Consider the following 15,772-nt stretch of genomic DNA (forward strand, 5'->3'; position numbering starts at 1 on the left):
GCTCTCCCTCTCTTTAGCCGTTTCGTGAATATTCATTCACTTGTTTATAGTACATAAGCATATACATCAGGAAAGGCTGCATTCTTTTGTTAATATCTGATTAAGAAGGTTATCTCAATCACCAACTGAAAAGGTATAGGAATATTGCAAAAAGTATGCCCTTGTCTCGAAGATTTTACCGGCACAACAAAGTATTAAAAAAGGAGGGTGTTCCCCAGACATTTGAGCGATAGGAAAAGACTTGTCATTCTCATTTTCTTATAAAAGAAGAACATGGAGACGATAGCTCGTCCTATAAAGATCAAGACGCTTTCCTTTTCAGGTTTCTGTGAAGTATGCCTTTTATGCGCAGATACAGGCGTTACACATTTTTATACAGGTGCAGTGAAAGTACATACTAGATACAGATCCTAGAAAAGGCCAGGATTTTAAAAAGAGATTAGAAGTTTCAAAGCCTTTTCCTTAGCAGCATGTTTGAATATGTTATAATTGTTTGCCATGTCCTTAAAGTTACAATGATGGCTGACAAGTTTGTCAGATTGCAACTTACCAGAACAACAATTCTTCATTAGCATTGATGTGGTATTGGTGTTAACAAGACCGCTGGTAATAGTCAAATTTTTAATCCATAACTTGTCAATTGCAAAGTCAACAGGTTTCCCATGCACACCCACGTTTGCCAAGTGACCCCCTTCCTTAATAATTTGTTGGCAGATGTCCCAAGTTGGTTGAGCACCCACAGCTTCCATAGCACAGTCAACACCACGTCCATTTGTGATTTCCAAGATCTTAGCGACAGCATCCTCTTTTCCTGAGTTGATGGTATGTGTAGCTCCCATTTCCTTTGCCATTTCCAAACGGTTGTCGTCCATGTCAACGACAATTAACAGGCTTGGAGAGTACAATTGAGAAGTCAACACACATCCCATACCAACTGGACCGGCCCCTAAAATTGCCACAGAGTCACCGGGTTTGACATTTCCCATTTGAACACCGATTTCATGGGCAGTAGGCAAGGCATCGGAAAGCAAGACAGCATTTTCATCAGATAATCCTTCTGGAAGAGCATACAAAGAGGTATCAGCAAATGGAGTCCGAACATATTCAGCCTGTGTACCATCAATCGAGTAACCCAAAGCCCAACCACCATCATTCATACAGTGTGCGTACATACCTCTGGCACAGTTTTCGCAAGTACCACATCTAGTAATGCAAGAAATAATTACTTTATCACCTTTCTTGATGTTACGCACCGCATCACCAACTTCAGTGACAATACCAGTCCCTTCATGACCTAGGACACGTCCATTGAATGAACCTTCATTTTTGACGGCAATCTCTTCGATTTCAGGACTCTTACCTTTCCAGATACCAACGTCTGTACCACAAATCGATGTGTTGGTCATCTTGATAATGGCATCCCTTTGGTCAATAATTTTTGGGATCGCTCTGTCTTCAAATCTTAAGTCATTAGCCCCATAATAAACCATGGCCTTCATCATTCCTGGCTGATTAGCCTTCCTAATCATACTTGAGGCAAAAGTACGTCTTAAGGAGATACCTCCAATGGCAATTGCTTTACGAAACATGACTGTTTGTTCTTCAAGACAGAATTGTGAATTCTATTTCTATTCGAGAATTAATGCACCTCAGATGTGTTTAATTCTGGGGAAAATATGATATAACCTAATCAGAATGAAATAAAAGTATAAATGAAATGATTAATAGCAGCAATAACAAAAATTGTAATTGCAAATACAATCAAGTGAAATTGAAAATGGTAATAATTTTCTTAAAACGGAAGTTCTTTAAGTTCAACGATAACTTTTCCTGTATTAAGCTGATTTCACCTTTATTCCTTTTCTTTTTAGTAAGGACTTGAGTTGAGTTTTATTATCCTACTTCGCTTTAGTTCCTATCTTACAGTTGTCAAGTGAAGAAAGATGACACTTATAGGGATCGTAACAATTAGAAAGTTTAATGATATTTGCCAAAAAACTTCTGTTTCTTCTTAGTTTTCTTGTTGTTAGAAAACCTACATAATGATAGGTATTAGAACTGTTTAGGGGAATGTTCAATCGCAAGAAACACAGACATCAAAAGGAGGAGTATGTTTCCCTTTTTATATTTGGTATTTCGAAAGGAAGTCATTTAACTTTATTCTTATCTTGTTCCCATGGAAGTAGGAAACGGACAGTTTAAGTTTTTTTAAGCTATATTTCCACTCCCCTTCCCTTCTCTTCACATCCCACGGAACACAACCAAACGGAGCTTACACTGGACACGTCAGGAAATACTGTAATTGCAAGCAAGCTGAGCATTTAACTTGAATCAGATTTTCAGTTTCCGTAAAAACTATCTCATGCCACATTAGTTTTTTAAAATAGCTTACGGTACATCGTTTCCTGTGGACCGGCTCGTATTTTTTTTTTTTTCGGTTTTGCATGAAGTTTTTCACCATACAGCTTTCATTAAGACCCTGTGGGACTAAGGTGCATAATTATGGGGAGGATGGAAAGAAAAACATCCAAATGGGGAATTCGAGAGGGGGTCGAACTTGGAACTAAATTAGTAAATCAAAGGAGGTGAAGAGCTTAAAATGGAGTTTCCTATAGACATTTCTTTTATGAAATTCTTTCCATTTCGCCAGATTCGCAAATCTCAACTGAATAGAAAAGCAAAAGCGCGTACCTGCTCTGACGTATATTGAGCCTAAACATTTAAAAACAAAGTGGAAAAAATCTAAACTATTTCCGATATGTAATAGATTCTAAGCCATTTTTTATTAGTGTTAATGTCAAGTAAAAAAGCTACCCATTCAAGTTTCTGCTGATACTATTAATATGTTAAAAAAGGCCTGCTCTATGTACGCACAACGGAATATACACGAAAATTAACTTCTTTAGATTTCTAAACTTTCGCTAGCATTACGAAATAGTAACATCATATGCAGAAAAACGCACTAACGCAGAAAAATTTCGGCATTAATCTAGCATTATGCATCAGACAGGTCGCAGAAAGTCTGTTCAGAATTGACTAGAAAAAGCTGTTTTACAAAACATACGTTGTACGGCCAAACACGGTTTAGAATGGGCCTAGTTCAAATGACGGTTTTTTTTCTTTGTTTCGGAGTTTACTTTTGGATATTCTCGATATTGGCGCTTCTGTTCGCAGAAGATATCCCGGCTTTAGATGCTACAAGAATTACTAAGAGAATATGCAATAGCTGTTATTAGAATGAGGCGCTCTTTATTGACATCGTCGTTAGTGAAAACTGTGAAGGCATTGCTTCTGTTCAAAATCAGAGACTTGACTCAAAATATAGAGTGTAGACGGAAAATTAAATAGAATTTCTCTTTGTTTTAGAGAAAAGCACAGATTTGGTTGCGTACCACAAGTTTTACTGAACCTCCTTTTGTGGCTAAAAGTAACAACACAACCATTCTTTTCAGCCGGACTTCGTCGTATCTTTGAACTATTTTCATATCATGAAGAATATTAAGGCGTTAAGCATCTTACATATGAAAATTTCGCTTAGTATAACATATCTGAATTTGCATACCGTATCATCTGTCTTATTCGGAATAGAGGCAGCCATTGAAAATGAAAAGTAATAATATCATTTCTGCATGACGTCTTGTAGTAATTTCAAATTATTTCCCCAGTCCGCGGGTCTAAGTTCTTTTTACCAAATTCTTCTGAAATCTCTTTTCTTCTTTTAGATATGCAGGTCTGTTCCTGTCGTATGGGTGACACTCTAAAATACTGCCACTAATAATACATACCAAAACAGAAAAAACTCTTGATAATTGAAAACCAGTTGAAGTCAAGTCTTTGACGTTATTGTGGTATGGTATCGCGTCATTTTGGACTATGCGATATGAATATATATACATAATATATATCTATGTGCGTGCATAGATGTTGAATGTTCGCGCTATGATGAAAGAATAGCTAGTTGAACTTGGTAGGGATCCACTAAATCCGCCCAGGAGGAGGATATAAAGATCAGCATTACAAACTCCTATCAAAAATTTTGAGAGTAAAGCAATTTGACTGGTAAGATTAATATTTTCCAATTAACCGACGTGGCATAAGCACATTCGGTTGATATTTTGCATCGGGTAAAATTTTAATGTACAGTTAAGATAAATAATAATAAGAATGATAATGATAAGGGAATGAACTTGATGAATGAAAAATTGATACTCTATGTGCACTCATTCTTGACATGGTGCTCCGACTCCGTTTGTGTTTCTGAACATCAAAACACCGTTGTCACCATCTACAAACTGACAGGATCTTGCCACCTTCCATAATGATTGCCACATATTTTCGCCTTCATAACGATAATGTTCACCCATAACTTTCTTAATAGCTTCAGTGGCTACACGAGCGTTGTAGAAAGGAATTCTTGAACAGTAATGATGCAAAACATGCGTTTCAATAATATCGTGGAAAATATGTTGACCAACAAAGCCAAAGTTTCTATCAATGGTGGCAGCAGCACCTTTAGCGAAGGTCCATTCACTGGCTTCGTAATGAGGCATGGTTGGGTCAGTGTGTTGCAAAAATGTGACAAATACTAACCAGTGGTTAACCCATAACCATGGAACAAACCAGTTGATCAACATGACATGGGAGCCATAGGTCTTTGCCCACAAATAATTGATTGTAAGTGTGGAAATAATACCAATGTCACTCAGAATGATGTACCAGAAGTCCTTGGTATCGAACACCGGAGAAGTAGGCCAGTAATGGGATTTGAAGAATTTAGGAACACCAGGATAAGATTGGCCAGTGGCATTTGTTGCTAAATACAACTGCAAACCACCAATTTGTTGGCCAATCAAAGTTAATAAAGTTACAATTGGTGCTTCTTCGGTGATCTCCCTTAGTTTTGATTTACCCTTCATTTCCAAGTATTCTTTTTTCGTGTATGGAACAAAAACCATATCTCTAGTCAAATGACCGGTAGCTTTATGATGCTTAGAGTGAGAGAATTTCCAAGAAAAGTATGGGACCATCCACCATGAGTGCAAAACCCACCCAACGGTATCGTTGATTAATCTTGAATCAGAGAAGGCACCATGACCGCATTCGTGAGCCAAAATCCACAACCCAAAACCAAATAACCCAATTAAGTATGATTGCACCATATAGGCAACAAATCTTAGGAGACCACTATTTGGAAACCAAACTGGAATGTAGTTGGTACCAACATACCCAATAATACAGATGGCAATAATATCTCTTACCACATAATGCAATGACCAAAGAGTGTCTCTCTTGTAACACTCCTTTGGGATGGCACCTAGGATGTCTTTGATAGTATAGTCTGGAACCTTGAAGATGTTACCATGTGTGTCAATAGCTGTCTTGGCAGGAGGAACAGTAACTGTCTCTGTTGCCGTTTCTGTAGTAGCAACACCACTGATATGATGCTCGACGCCGGTGCTTTTGCTCATTGGGTCTGTCTAGCTACGTTCTGCGGGTGTATATGATGTACAACTACCACTTAATCTTCCACTTAGGTAAAGTAATGATCATATATCATGATCATAAAATTCTTTATATATTATATTTATATAAGCTGAAGCCAAATGTGAATGGAAACTGACTGAACGGAAATCTTCAAACGATATTTGAAGTAAAACTATCAATTGCCCATAACTAAGCAGGACATTTTTTTTAATCCATTTTCTTTTTATCGCTGCTTCCTTTCGTCAAGGCTCATCGCCAATTGTGATACCATTGACTGAAAAAAAGTAGCACTTTTCCTCTTTCTGCAGTAAATCTAATGGGTTGCAATTGGTCTAGCTACACGCATCAATGTGTGTGCTTTTTCACATTAAGCATGGGCGGTGTTCGCCAAGTAACGCGGTAGTACGAACATTCGTCGGTGTAGAAAATAGTCTTGTGCTACTGTTTGTCTGAATCTTCTTCGAGACTGTGTTTGTTTTTTTTCCTTATGTTTTTCACTGTTCCAGTTTTCTTCGAGAAACTCCTAGGGCGATATACAATACAGAAAGTTTCTTTTCTCATTTCTTTTTTACCCTTTCCCCATCCGTAACTCATCTCGACCTTAACACACGGAAGATGAAAAGGTTGCAGACGCGACAAGCTAAAACGAAAACAAAATGTCACGTTTTCAGCCGATAGAAAACTCGCATCTTGAGTTATTCTAAACGTGACATCCAATTGATCAGGTCTTTATAGTCAATGGCATCGGCTCCAAAGCATATTTTTGTTTAATGTCATCTATATAAAATATTTGAACTAATCAATAAAAAGGAGAGACAGTTGTTCTACTAAAGGAAAAGTTCTTCAGGGCGTAAACCGATATTAGCGTTAGCCGTCAAGTTTGATAAGATCCATTTTTTGGTAATAATAATAGAGCCTTTTAAATTGATCGATGCTGTATCCGAAGACGATTCTTTCTCTCTTGATTAAATTCTGTGAAAGAAGAACAACATGTGTCATTCGTTGAAGAGAAAGATGAAGTTTCGGCCTTTGAATCGCACTTTGATCGTATCAGACGAAATTCTTGGAATGAAGTTGATTCGAGAAGCATCTGATGCATCCATTTATCGTTAGATTTAATGAATTTGGTAATCGTGTCCGATAGCGAAACGTCTACATTGAAGTATTTCGTAGTATCTTGTCCTGTCTTCACTGCAGTTTCTAGTAATGAATTTGTAATGGCATTGAACATTTTGTAGGCGGAAAAGAATTCGTTAAAATTTGGCAACTGTTTTGTCAGTATGCTCCTGTATAATTTTGAACATTTTGGTACCTCGATATAGACGCTCAGTCTTTTCAGAAGTTCATAAACTAAACACTCAATTTTATTGAATAATTCTTGGATCTTAAGAACAAAGCCTGTGTTCTGGTCCAAAGCCTTGCAGCTTGATTGAGTATCCAATATCACCTTCCTGATATGTATTATTTCTAACAGTTGGGCATGACCAATATCTTGTAAGTTAAAATCATGCTTGTGCTCCATAGTGCTGGCATTGTTCTCAAATTCATACTTATGAAGTAGAGATTCCAGTCCTCTGGGATACATGAAGCATTCCAACAAAATTTCATCAAACTCCAACGTAGGTTTTAGCATCGATTGTGCTAGTTCTGCGATGATTTTGTTCAGTAGATTTTGGTTTAACGCTGAAATGTCACCCACTAACTGAATCATAGTGTATAATTCCAATTGGTAGTTGTTCTTTGTTTTATCGTTCTCCAGATGTTTCTGAATGGTCAGAACTTTCATATTGCCCGGTTAAGATAACTAGCTTCCATTCAAATCGACATATTTATACATTTGTTAAAGAGCTGCCTTATGGGTGTTCACATCTTGTATAACTCATCGATGTGACATTTGTTGCTACTATGAGTAATAATTTGGGCGCATCTCACAGTTGCCAGGAGCCTAAAAAAATAAAAAATGAGTCAACAGCCGAGTAATCGCTTCCAACAAGAAATAAAAAAAATTGCAGTCAATATCACTTCTTCAAGAATACTCTTGACAAGAATGCCAATACAGAGCCAACTGTTAAGGCAAACAATCTGTCAGACCATAAGTAGAATTAAAGTTTAGTATTTTGCAGTTGTTTGATAGGCGTTTTTCCGGTCGGAATTAGTCTTTAGTTAAATTGGAAATTTTTGATCATGTGACCAGTTGGTCTTGTTGCGACAGATTTTGTGTCAGCGACAGATTACCTTTATAATTCAGGTAAATTCATCGCACATAAAAGTGGCACCTTACTTGAAGCGTATCAAGAACCCTCTATCAACTACCTCCGTGAGCATTTATCATGTATGTGAGACTTTGTTAGATCGAAAAATATTTGAAAACAATGATCTATGAACCATTATGGTAGACTTTCGTGAGCCTGGCTTTTACGGATCGGACGATTCCTTTTCCTTAGAAACGAGTGAAAGGACTCAAGATTATACCCAATTCACCCCTCTAACGCCTCTGTTGGAAAATTTCGATAAGGATGGTATTTTCAGACAGCATCCGATAGGTAGGATAGATGATGAATCAGCGATTGTCTCGCAGAAGTTGTTACAGGACGGTCCGGTATCGTCTGGTCCGATTACAGTAGATTATGGGGAATTTTCAGCAGTCAGACAAATCGTTACGAGATTACCTCCGTATGGAGAGTTCCAAATTGTCACTACATATGAACTATCTCCTTTGGCGGGCATTGTAAAAGAGATCGAAGATGTCAATAAGCAAATATTATTCTATTTTTCCGCGAACAATTTACTTCGGGACATTTATCTTAGATCTTTGATGAGCAAAGATGGGTACCTATCGATTAGTATATTTTCTGAGTTCCCCAGAATAAAAACTTTATTACCAAAGTTAGCACTGGTTGAACAAAGAACTAAAGTTCTAAAGAATGCCTTTAGGTTATCAGAACCTGACATTTTTGAGATTTCTGGGAGCAGAGTGAGATTAAGAGATTCTTGGCAAAGGTGGATAGTGAAATGATACTTAAAGTCTTTTGCACTTGGCTATTCTCGGATCTTTTTTATGTTCTATTTTTGTAATTTTTCAAATTTTTGATATATCTTGTCATTACTTACATTAAAATTTCTAAGTTGTTAGAAGTACTTGAAAAGAACAGCGGATGGTGTTTAGATCTATTTACACTCCTGTATTCATAAAGCAAAATATTCTTTAAACAGTTTAGAACATGAGACTTTTGCTCTCATCTTTGAGCATAATAGAAATACTCCACTGAACTTTCTATGCAAGGAATAGGTTTCCTCTGGGGGTGGGCATAATCTTTCATTTAACATAACAGTAATCTTTGATCTGACTCTGTCACTGACAGTTTGATTAGCAAAATCAAAGGATTTCTCTGGATCACCTGAAAATGGTTCACCAAGAGTCATGACAGATTCAACATGCGCATCCACCATAGCGGTTGATTCTAGGCCTGTCAAATAGCCTAGCTCCACTGATGTTTCCGCCACACCGATACGATCACCTTTTGTAGCTTGAGTTAATAACTTACGGTAGTTATGGATAAAGGGTTCGGGGAAACCTCTACTAGCACCGAAATCTAAAAGTTCAATTTTTTTGGTTTTGGAGTTGTATAGAAAATTGGCCCAGTTAGGATCCGTTTGCATGTATTTGAATTGAGCAATCTCCTGTAGACACAATCTCATTATGTTATCACAAATATAATCCCTGACTTCTTGTGGTGTGTTAACCGGAAGCTTCGTGATTTCAGTACCTTTCATTCTCTGCATAGTTATGATGTTCTCTGTCGTCAGTTCATCATATACAAACGGTACCTCGAAAACAGGGTCGTCTTTCAACAAACTAGCAAAATGCTTCAATGCATTAGCCTCTCTATGATAATCACATTCCCACTTTAATTCTTTACGAGCATTATCAATGGTTTTATCCAAAAACAATCCCTTTGGTAATAAACTGGAAGCAGTTAATAACATAAGAAGATTGTTTAGGTCGCTGTCAATAGAGTCTTTGACTCCTGGATATTGTATCTTCACGACACATTCCTCGCCGTTGTGCAAAACAGCATTATGAACTTGACCAATGCTTGCTGCAGCGATAGGAGTCCTGTCGAAACTCTTGAATTTCTTTTCCCAATCAGAACTCAATTCTCTAGCCAGTAGCCTGTCCAACTGTCTTGGAGGCATATAATTAGCACTGTTCTGAACTCTTGAAAGTATCGTGTATAATTGCGGAGGTAAAACCTTCTCATCCTGGAATGACATTAGTTGGCCCAACTTTAATGCTGCTCCTCTCATTTGAGAGAATTTATTTGCAATCCTTTCAACATTAGAATCTGATAACAGTAAATCTTTAAAACTTGATGATTGGCCACGACTCAGCTGAGTGATACTTTGAGATGCAGCAGAAATACCCACACTAGCAGCTAGGTGGCCGTAATGAAAAAGCCGAGAGATACGTGATGAAGGGACTTCTGAACTTTCCAGTTTATTAGCCTTTTGTTTGTTCACCAATTTATCCTCTGGAATAGCGTCAGCTGCTTTATTAGAACACCTGTGATAAGATGAAAAATGTCTCACATTTTTTTTGTTCTTGACTGAGCACTTGCTAAGGTGTGCTTTTTTAGAAGAGTGCCCTTTCGTAGATTTTCTGACGGATTCAGAAAGTTTACGGGCATGTTCCCAGTCCTTGTCGTAAAACCATTGAAATTTAGACAGTACCGGTCTTGTCAAAGTGGAAGTTTTTAGCCAAATATCAAGAGACTGTCTACCAATCGAGGCAGAATTTTTTACCACGTTGCAGAAGGACTCTGATAAACAGATAGCTTGATATAGCCCTTTTCTCGACATTGAATACAGCGATACTTCTCGATATCAATTAATTCAGCCGAAGAACTATCAGATATCACAAGATCAAAAATAAAGGGTGAAAGTATTTGATCTATCCAATGATACTACGAGTCAATGGTCAAATTCATGAATATACAGCGTAATAAGAATGGATTAAGACTCTGTCTTTACTTTATTACCTTTCCTTATTTCATGAGAGAGTCGAATCGTACAGATATCTTGCAGAATAATCCATCTTTTGAATTTCAAATAGATGCTTGTTTGCTTGCTTGCTCTTGCCATTCTAACCTTTGTTATCCGGGTAATGATGGAATTGCGATTTTGACATATGGACGTGTAGTTTTTTCTTTTTTAAAAATTTTAATGCAAATTGTAACATTAAGCTCATCTCATCTCATCTCATCTAGTGTAGTTCAATACTAGAGATAGTAGGTTAAGTGGTTATAAAATCCCCTGAATATTAGATACTACTGCTGAGTTTGGTTTACTCCGTTAGAGATTATTCGCATTACCAGTTGCAAAACATCAAACGTTGAGTAATTGACGATGGGCAAAAGAAGGTTTTCAAACGAGCATGTGTCTGCTGTTGAGACTTCTATTCCGGAGCATGCAGCTGAAATCGCAGAAAAATTAACCAAAGATCACCCTCCACCAGCAGCAGAGCCTTTAATTCATCATGATTCTGGTGAGTTCAGCGGGATGCAACGCCATCACACTACTGCGGCCGATGCCGAAAGATTGGAAAATGGATCAGTTAATCCATTCACTGGTGGCTCACTATCAGAGAAATATTTCGGTATTCTAAAGGTAAGAAGAGACTTGCCAGTGCACGCTCAAAGAGATGAATTCTTGAAGATCTATCAAGAAAACCAGATCATGGTTTTTGTTGGTGAAACGGGTTCCGGTAAGACCACTCAAATTCCTCAATTTGTGCTGTTCGATGAAATGCCACATTTACAAAATACTCAAGTTGCTTGTACGCAGCCTCGTAGGGTTGCTGCCATGTCTGTGGCACAGAGAGTTGCTGAAGAAATGGACGTCAAACTAGGCGAAGAAGTTGGTTATTCCATTAGATTCGAAAATAAGACCTCTAATAAAACTATCTTGAAATATATGACTGATGGTATGTTGTTAAGAGAAGCCATGGAAGACCATGACTTGAAACGTTACTCTTGTATCATTTTAGATGAAGCACACGAACGTACTTTGGCAACAGATATCTTGATGGGTCTTTTGAAACAGGTTATTGATCGTAGACCTGATTTGAAGATTATTATCATGTCTGCTACTTTAGATGCTGAGAAATTCCAAAGATACTTTAATAAGGCGCCACTTTTAGCTGTCCCTGGTAGGACACATCCAGTGGAGATCTACTATACACCAGAATTCCAAAGAGATTATTTGGATAGTGCTATAAGAACTGTTTTACAGATCCATGCTACGGAGGAGAAGGGTGACATTTTGTTATTCTTAACCGGTGAAGATGAGATTGAAGATGCTGTAAGGAAAATATCATTAGAAGGGGATCAGTTAATTAGAGAGCAAGGTTGTGGTCCTATCTCTGTATATCCATTATACGGTTCTTTGCCTCCACATCAACAACAGCGCATTTTTGAACCTGCTCCTGAATCCCATAATGGAAGACCTGGTAGAAAAGTCATTGTATCTACTAATATTGCAGAAACCTCTTTGACTATTGACGGTATTGTGTATGTTGTTGATCCTGGTTTCTCTAAGCAAAAAGTTTACAACCCAAGAATTAGAGTTGAATCCCTTTTGGTCTCTCCAATTTCAAAGGCATCAGCTCAACAAAGAGCTGGTAGAGCTGGTCGTACCAGACCTGGTAAGTGTTTCAGACTATATACTGAAGAAGCTTTCAAAAAGGAACTTATCGAGCAATCATATCCTGAAATTCTCCGTAGTAATCTTTCTTCGACAGTCTTAGAACTAAAGAAACTAGGCATTGACGATTTGGTGCATTTCGATTTCATGGACCCTCCTGCCCCAGAAACTATGATGAGAGCCTTAGAAGAATTAAACTTTTTGGCATGTTTAGATGACGATGGTAATTTAACACCTTTGGGTAGATTGGCTTCTCAATTCCCTCTTGATCCAATGCTTGCGGTAATGTTGATTGGATCCCCCGAATTTTCTTGTTCCGAAGAGATGCTAACGATTGTCGCCATGTTATCCGTACCTAGTGTTTTCATTCGTCCTTCGAAAGATAAGAAAAGATCAGATGACGCAAAGAACATATTTGCACATCCTGATGGCGACCACCTAACATTATTGAATGTCTACCATGCATTCAAGTCAGACGAAGCTTATGAGTACGGGATCAACAAGTGGTGCCGCGACAACTTTTTAAATTATAGATCTCTATCTGCTGCTGACAACATCCGCAACCAATTGGAAAGGTTGATGGTTCGTTACAATCTCGAGTTGAACACTACAGATTATGACTCCCCTAGATATTTCGATAACATTAGAAAAGCGTTAGCTGCAGGCTTCTTTATGCAGGTCGCAAAAAAACGATCTGGCGGAAAAGGTTATATCACAGTCAAAGATAACCAAGATGTTTTGATACATCCTTCAACTGTTTTGGGCCATGATGCCGAATGGGTTGTATACAATGAATTCGTTCTAACCTCCAAAAACTACATTAGAACTGTAACATCAGTTAGACCTGAATGGTTAATAGAATTAGCACCAGCTTATTATGACCTCGATCACTTCCAAAAAGGTGACATTAAACTATCGTTAGAAAGGGTAAAGCAAAAGCTCGATAAAATGGTGGAGCTACAACAAGAAAAAAAAAAAAGTGCGAAATCTAAAAAGTCTAAGAAATAACCAAGCATATAGATGTGTAACTTATATAATAAGATTAACCTTAGAATCAGCATGATAAGTCTTATTGTAGAAGTATTGTGCGGTATTATTAGCACGCGACTCAAAGTCTACGTTTTTTTTGCTGCATTTTATTGAAATTCGGTATGGTGTACGTTTTATATTCAACCCATAAGAACTTCGCTTATGATATTTCAGTGTAAAAAATATAAAATCAAATCTCTAGGAGTGGTTTCATTGCAATGGCGCATATAGTATCTGTGTTGCATATTTTCTTTTGTATCTAACGATGCTAGCAACACATAAAGTATTATGTTTAATAGAAGACGTTGCTAAATGATTAAGAACGACGTGGTTAGGAATTGGCAACGCACCTGAATTATTTTCACTACCTGGTTCAGCATTTTTGTTGTAATTATTGAGAATAACATTCTCCAACTGAGGTGGAAGTTGTGGAGGAGTTAACCATGACATATTTTGTTGATTGTTCTGTTGCTGGTCTAATGTGAGATAATACTGTTCCATCACCGAAGGATCTGTAAAGACAGCAGGGATATCCTGAGTATACTCATAATCGGTCTTTAGCTGTTGTTCCTCTTTGAAACGGGTGTATCCGTTTCCCATATCATCAGGGTCTTCTTCAATATGCAAAGCAAGCTGGGATCTGGCACTTAATTTGCCATCTTTACTTTGAGATGGTTGCCTTCTAACCTGTGACTGGATGGTTTGATCGCGAATTTTCTGAGATTGAGAAACATTATCTGAGAGTTGTTGATTTTGCATATTTTGCTTTTGCTGTGTCTGTTGTTGGGCATCCAGTTCATAATTCATCATTTGCATCGACTCAGGTGGAACAATTTCAAGATAATTAACAAAATTACCCATCTGATCAGTTGCAGTGGGAAGAAAGTCGCTGAACCGGAGTTCATTATCAACGATGAATCTAAATCTGTGAGTACCGGGAGGTAATTGTAACTTGATATGGAAAACTCCAGGTTTGTCAGTAACAGGTACAAGGCCAATCATCTTACGCCAGCCAGTGAAGGAACCTGTTACATAGACCTTGGAACCGCCTTGTTGCCACGTTATCTCAACAGGAACCATGGTAGGTCTACGTTCAGGTACCGGTTGCGTCTGCTGATTAATAGCAGGGCCTGGATGTTGTACGTTCCCATCGTAATGATTTCCTGAAACTTTGTTGGCATGTTGTTCTTGAGAGTTGTTAGTGTATGCTGAATTTTGATGTCTTCCATCTTCGCTGTGTGAACTGGCAGCTGGCGAATCTGCTGAAAGCGAGGATGCAGATCCATCAGAGGGTCCTGTTATGATATTATTCACAACATCCTCATCCTCATCTTCATTGTCAGTGATGATTCTTCCGTCGTCGTAATTATTCTGGTGTTCAATGTGCTTATGCTGATTCGAAATATCATCGAAGTCGTCATTAAATATCAACGTGGATTTTCTGGATGAAAGCTGTGGTGTTAACTCATTTCTGTCATCAATGTTCATTTGTGATAGAGATTGGGTAAGGTTCGAGGATGCTCCTGGGGTTTCGACCTTATTTGAAGTGTCATCCTGTCTTTCATTCATAGCTTCATTGATGTCAACCATAGAGACATCTTTAACGTTCTGAGACATAGTTGATGGATGTTTGTGATGTGGTCTGTTGGAATGACTGGGTAAATTCCCCATTAAGTTCTTCAGGTAGTCTCTTGGTACTTTTGAACGTTTTCCTCTATGCTACCTCCGCCAAATAGTTACCAAATGTGCCGTCGGTGCTACTTTATGCATTATTTGAACTTTCAGAAACAATGTTGTTATCTGGGGATTTCGATATATATATATATATTATGTGTTTTCTTGATTGATCAATTTGCAGAAATTCGAAAAAGGACAAAATAAACAGATGGAAACTTCGTTCACGTGACATGAAACAGAGGGTAAAGGACCTTATCGGTACGAAATCTATAGTGCCGAGAAAGGCACAGTTCTTCTCCATAGTTGGAAAGTCTATCAATTCTATCTCATGATGAGAATTTGCATAAGTATATAAGGTTTATAAAAGTTCTCATCCTTCAACTAAGAGGGTATTTTGGAATAACTAACAATATTGTCTATCAACGTCATTGTTGAATTTATCTAGTGTTTTCAATTCTTAGGGTTGAGTAGTGATGATATAGATAAGTAGCTGCAGTTCTTTCTCTCCTCGAGGTTTGTATCGTGGGGTTGTAAGTCCTGTAATGAGTTGCTTTTTCGTATTGGGGTCATTCCTTGAAGTGCACTCAAGGCTGTTAACAGATTCTTGCTTGACATGGTGTGTAGGTAGTGGTCTTCATGAGCACCTGATGACGAAGCTACCAGGTTTGGTGAGTTTGTTAGGCTACTTAGCCTCGACGAGCTCATGTCGCTGTGTTCCGTGAAAATAGTGTTCACCAAGCTGCTACTGGAATTCTGAGATATTGGAGCAAACTGGGCTGGTTTTTCCACGTCTAAGTACATTGAAGTTTGTAAATGATATGGCACAGGGATCATAGCAGGTAGAGTTGGCTGTGGGGCTATAAGTTTATCGGTATTATTA

General features: G+C 38.0%; 7 protein-coding genes across 7 annotated transcripts; 2 read left to right on the forward strand and 5 right to left on the reverse strand.

The window, feature by feature from the left end:
* Positions 1-428: 428 nt before the first annotated feature.
* On the reverse strand, positions 429-1,589 carry KLLA0_B00451g (zinc-dependent alcohol dehydrogenase family protein; the record flags this gene model as incomplete). The annotated part of the gene is made up of 1 exon (XM_451550.1): positions 429-1,589. One exon carries the CDS (start codon positions 1,587-1,589, stop codon positions 429-431), a length of 1,161 nt encoding a protein of 386 aa, XP_451550.1.
* A 2,631-nt stretch (positions 1,590-4,220) lies between these two features.
* Positions 4,221-5,468, reverse strand: KLLA0_B00473g (uncharacterized protein; the record flags this gene model as incomplete). The annotated part of the gene is made up of 1 exon (XM_451551.1): positions 4,221-5,468. One exon carries the CDS (start codon positions 5,466-5,468, stop codon positions 4,221-4,223), a length of 1,248 nt encoding a protein of 415 aa, XP_451551.1.
* A 935-nt stretch (positions 5,469-6,403) lies between these two features.
* ARO5 (Aro5p) lies at positions 6,404-7,270 on the reverse strand (the record flags this gene model as incomplete). Its single annotated transcript, XM_451552.1, has 1 exon — positions 6,404-7,270. One exon carries the CDS (start codon positions 7,268-7,270, stop codon positions 6,404-6,406), a length of 867 nt encoding a protein of 288 aa, XP_451552.1.
* Positions 7,271-7,873: 603 nt separating this feature from the next.
* On the forward strand, positions 7,874-8,500 carry KLLA0_B00517g (La RNA-binding domain-containing protein; the record flags this gene model as incomplete). Its single annotated transcript, XM_451553.1, has 1 exon — positions 7,874-8,500. One exon carries the CDS (start codon positions 7,874-7,876, stop codon positions 8,498-8,500), a length of 627 nt encoding a protein of 208 aa, XP_451553.1.
* A 170-nt stretch (positions 8,501-8,670) lies between these two features.
* On the reverse strand, positions 8,671-10,344 carry COQ8 (protein kinase COQ8; the record flags this gene model as incomplete). The annotated part of the gene is made up of 1 exon (XM_451554.1): positions 8,671-10,344. One exon carries the CDS (start codon positions 10,342-10,344, stop codon positions 8,671-8,673), a length of 1,674 nt encoding a protein of 557 aa, XP_451554.1.
* A 546-nt stretch (positions 10,345-10,890) lies between these two features.
* PRP43 (DEAH-box ATP-dependent RNA helicase PRP43) lies at positions 10,891-13,194 on the forward strand (the record flags this gene model as incomplete). The annotated part of the gene is made up of 1 exon (XM_451555.1): positions 10,891-13,194. One exon carries the CDS (start codon positions 10,891-10,893, stop codon positions 13,192-13,194), a length of 2,304 nt encoding a protein of 767 aa, XP_451555.1.
* Positions 13,195-13,425: 231 nt separating this feature from the next.
* On the reverse strand, positions 13,426-14,886 carry KLLA0_B00583g (protein kinase subunit beta; the record flags this gene model as incomplete). The annotated part of the gene is made up of 1 exon (XM_451556.1): positions 13,426-14,886. The coding sequence occupies one exon, from the start codon at positions 14,884-14,886 to the stop codon at positions 13,426-13,428; it is 1,461 nt and encodes a 486-aa protein (XP_451556.1).
* Positions 14,887-15,772: the final 886 nt, after the last annotated feature.

Source organism: Kluyveromyces lactis (assembly GCF_000002515.2).
Source record: "Kluyveromyces lactis strain NRRL Y-1140 chromosome B complete sequence".
Lineage (NCBI taxonomy): Eukaryota > Fungi > Ascomycota > Saccharomycetes > Saccharomycetales > Saccharomycetaceae > Kluyveromyces > Kluyveromyces lactis.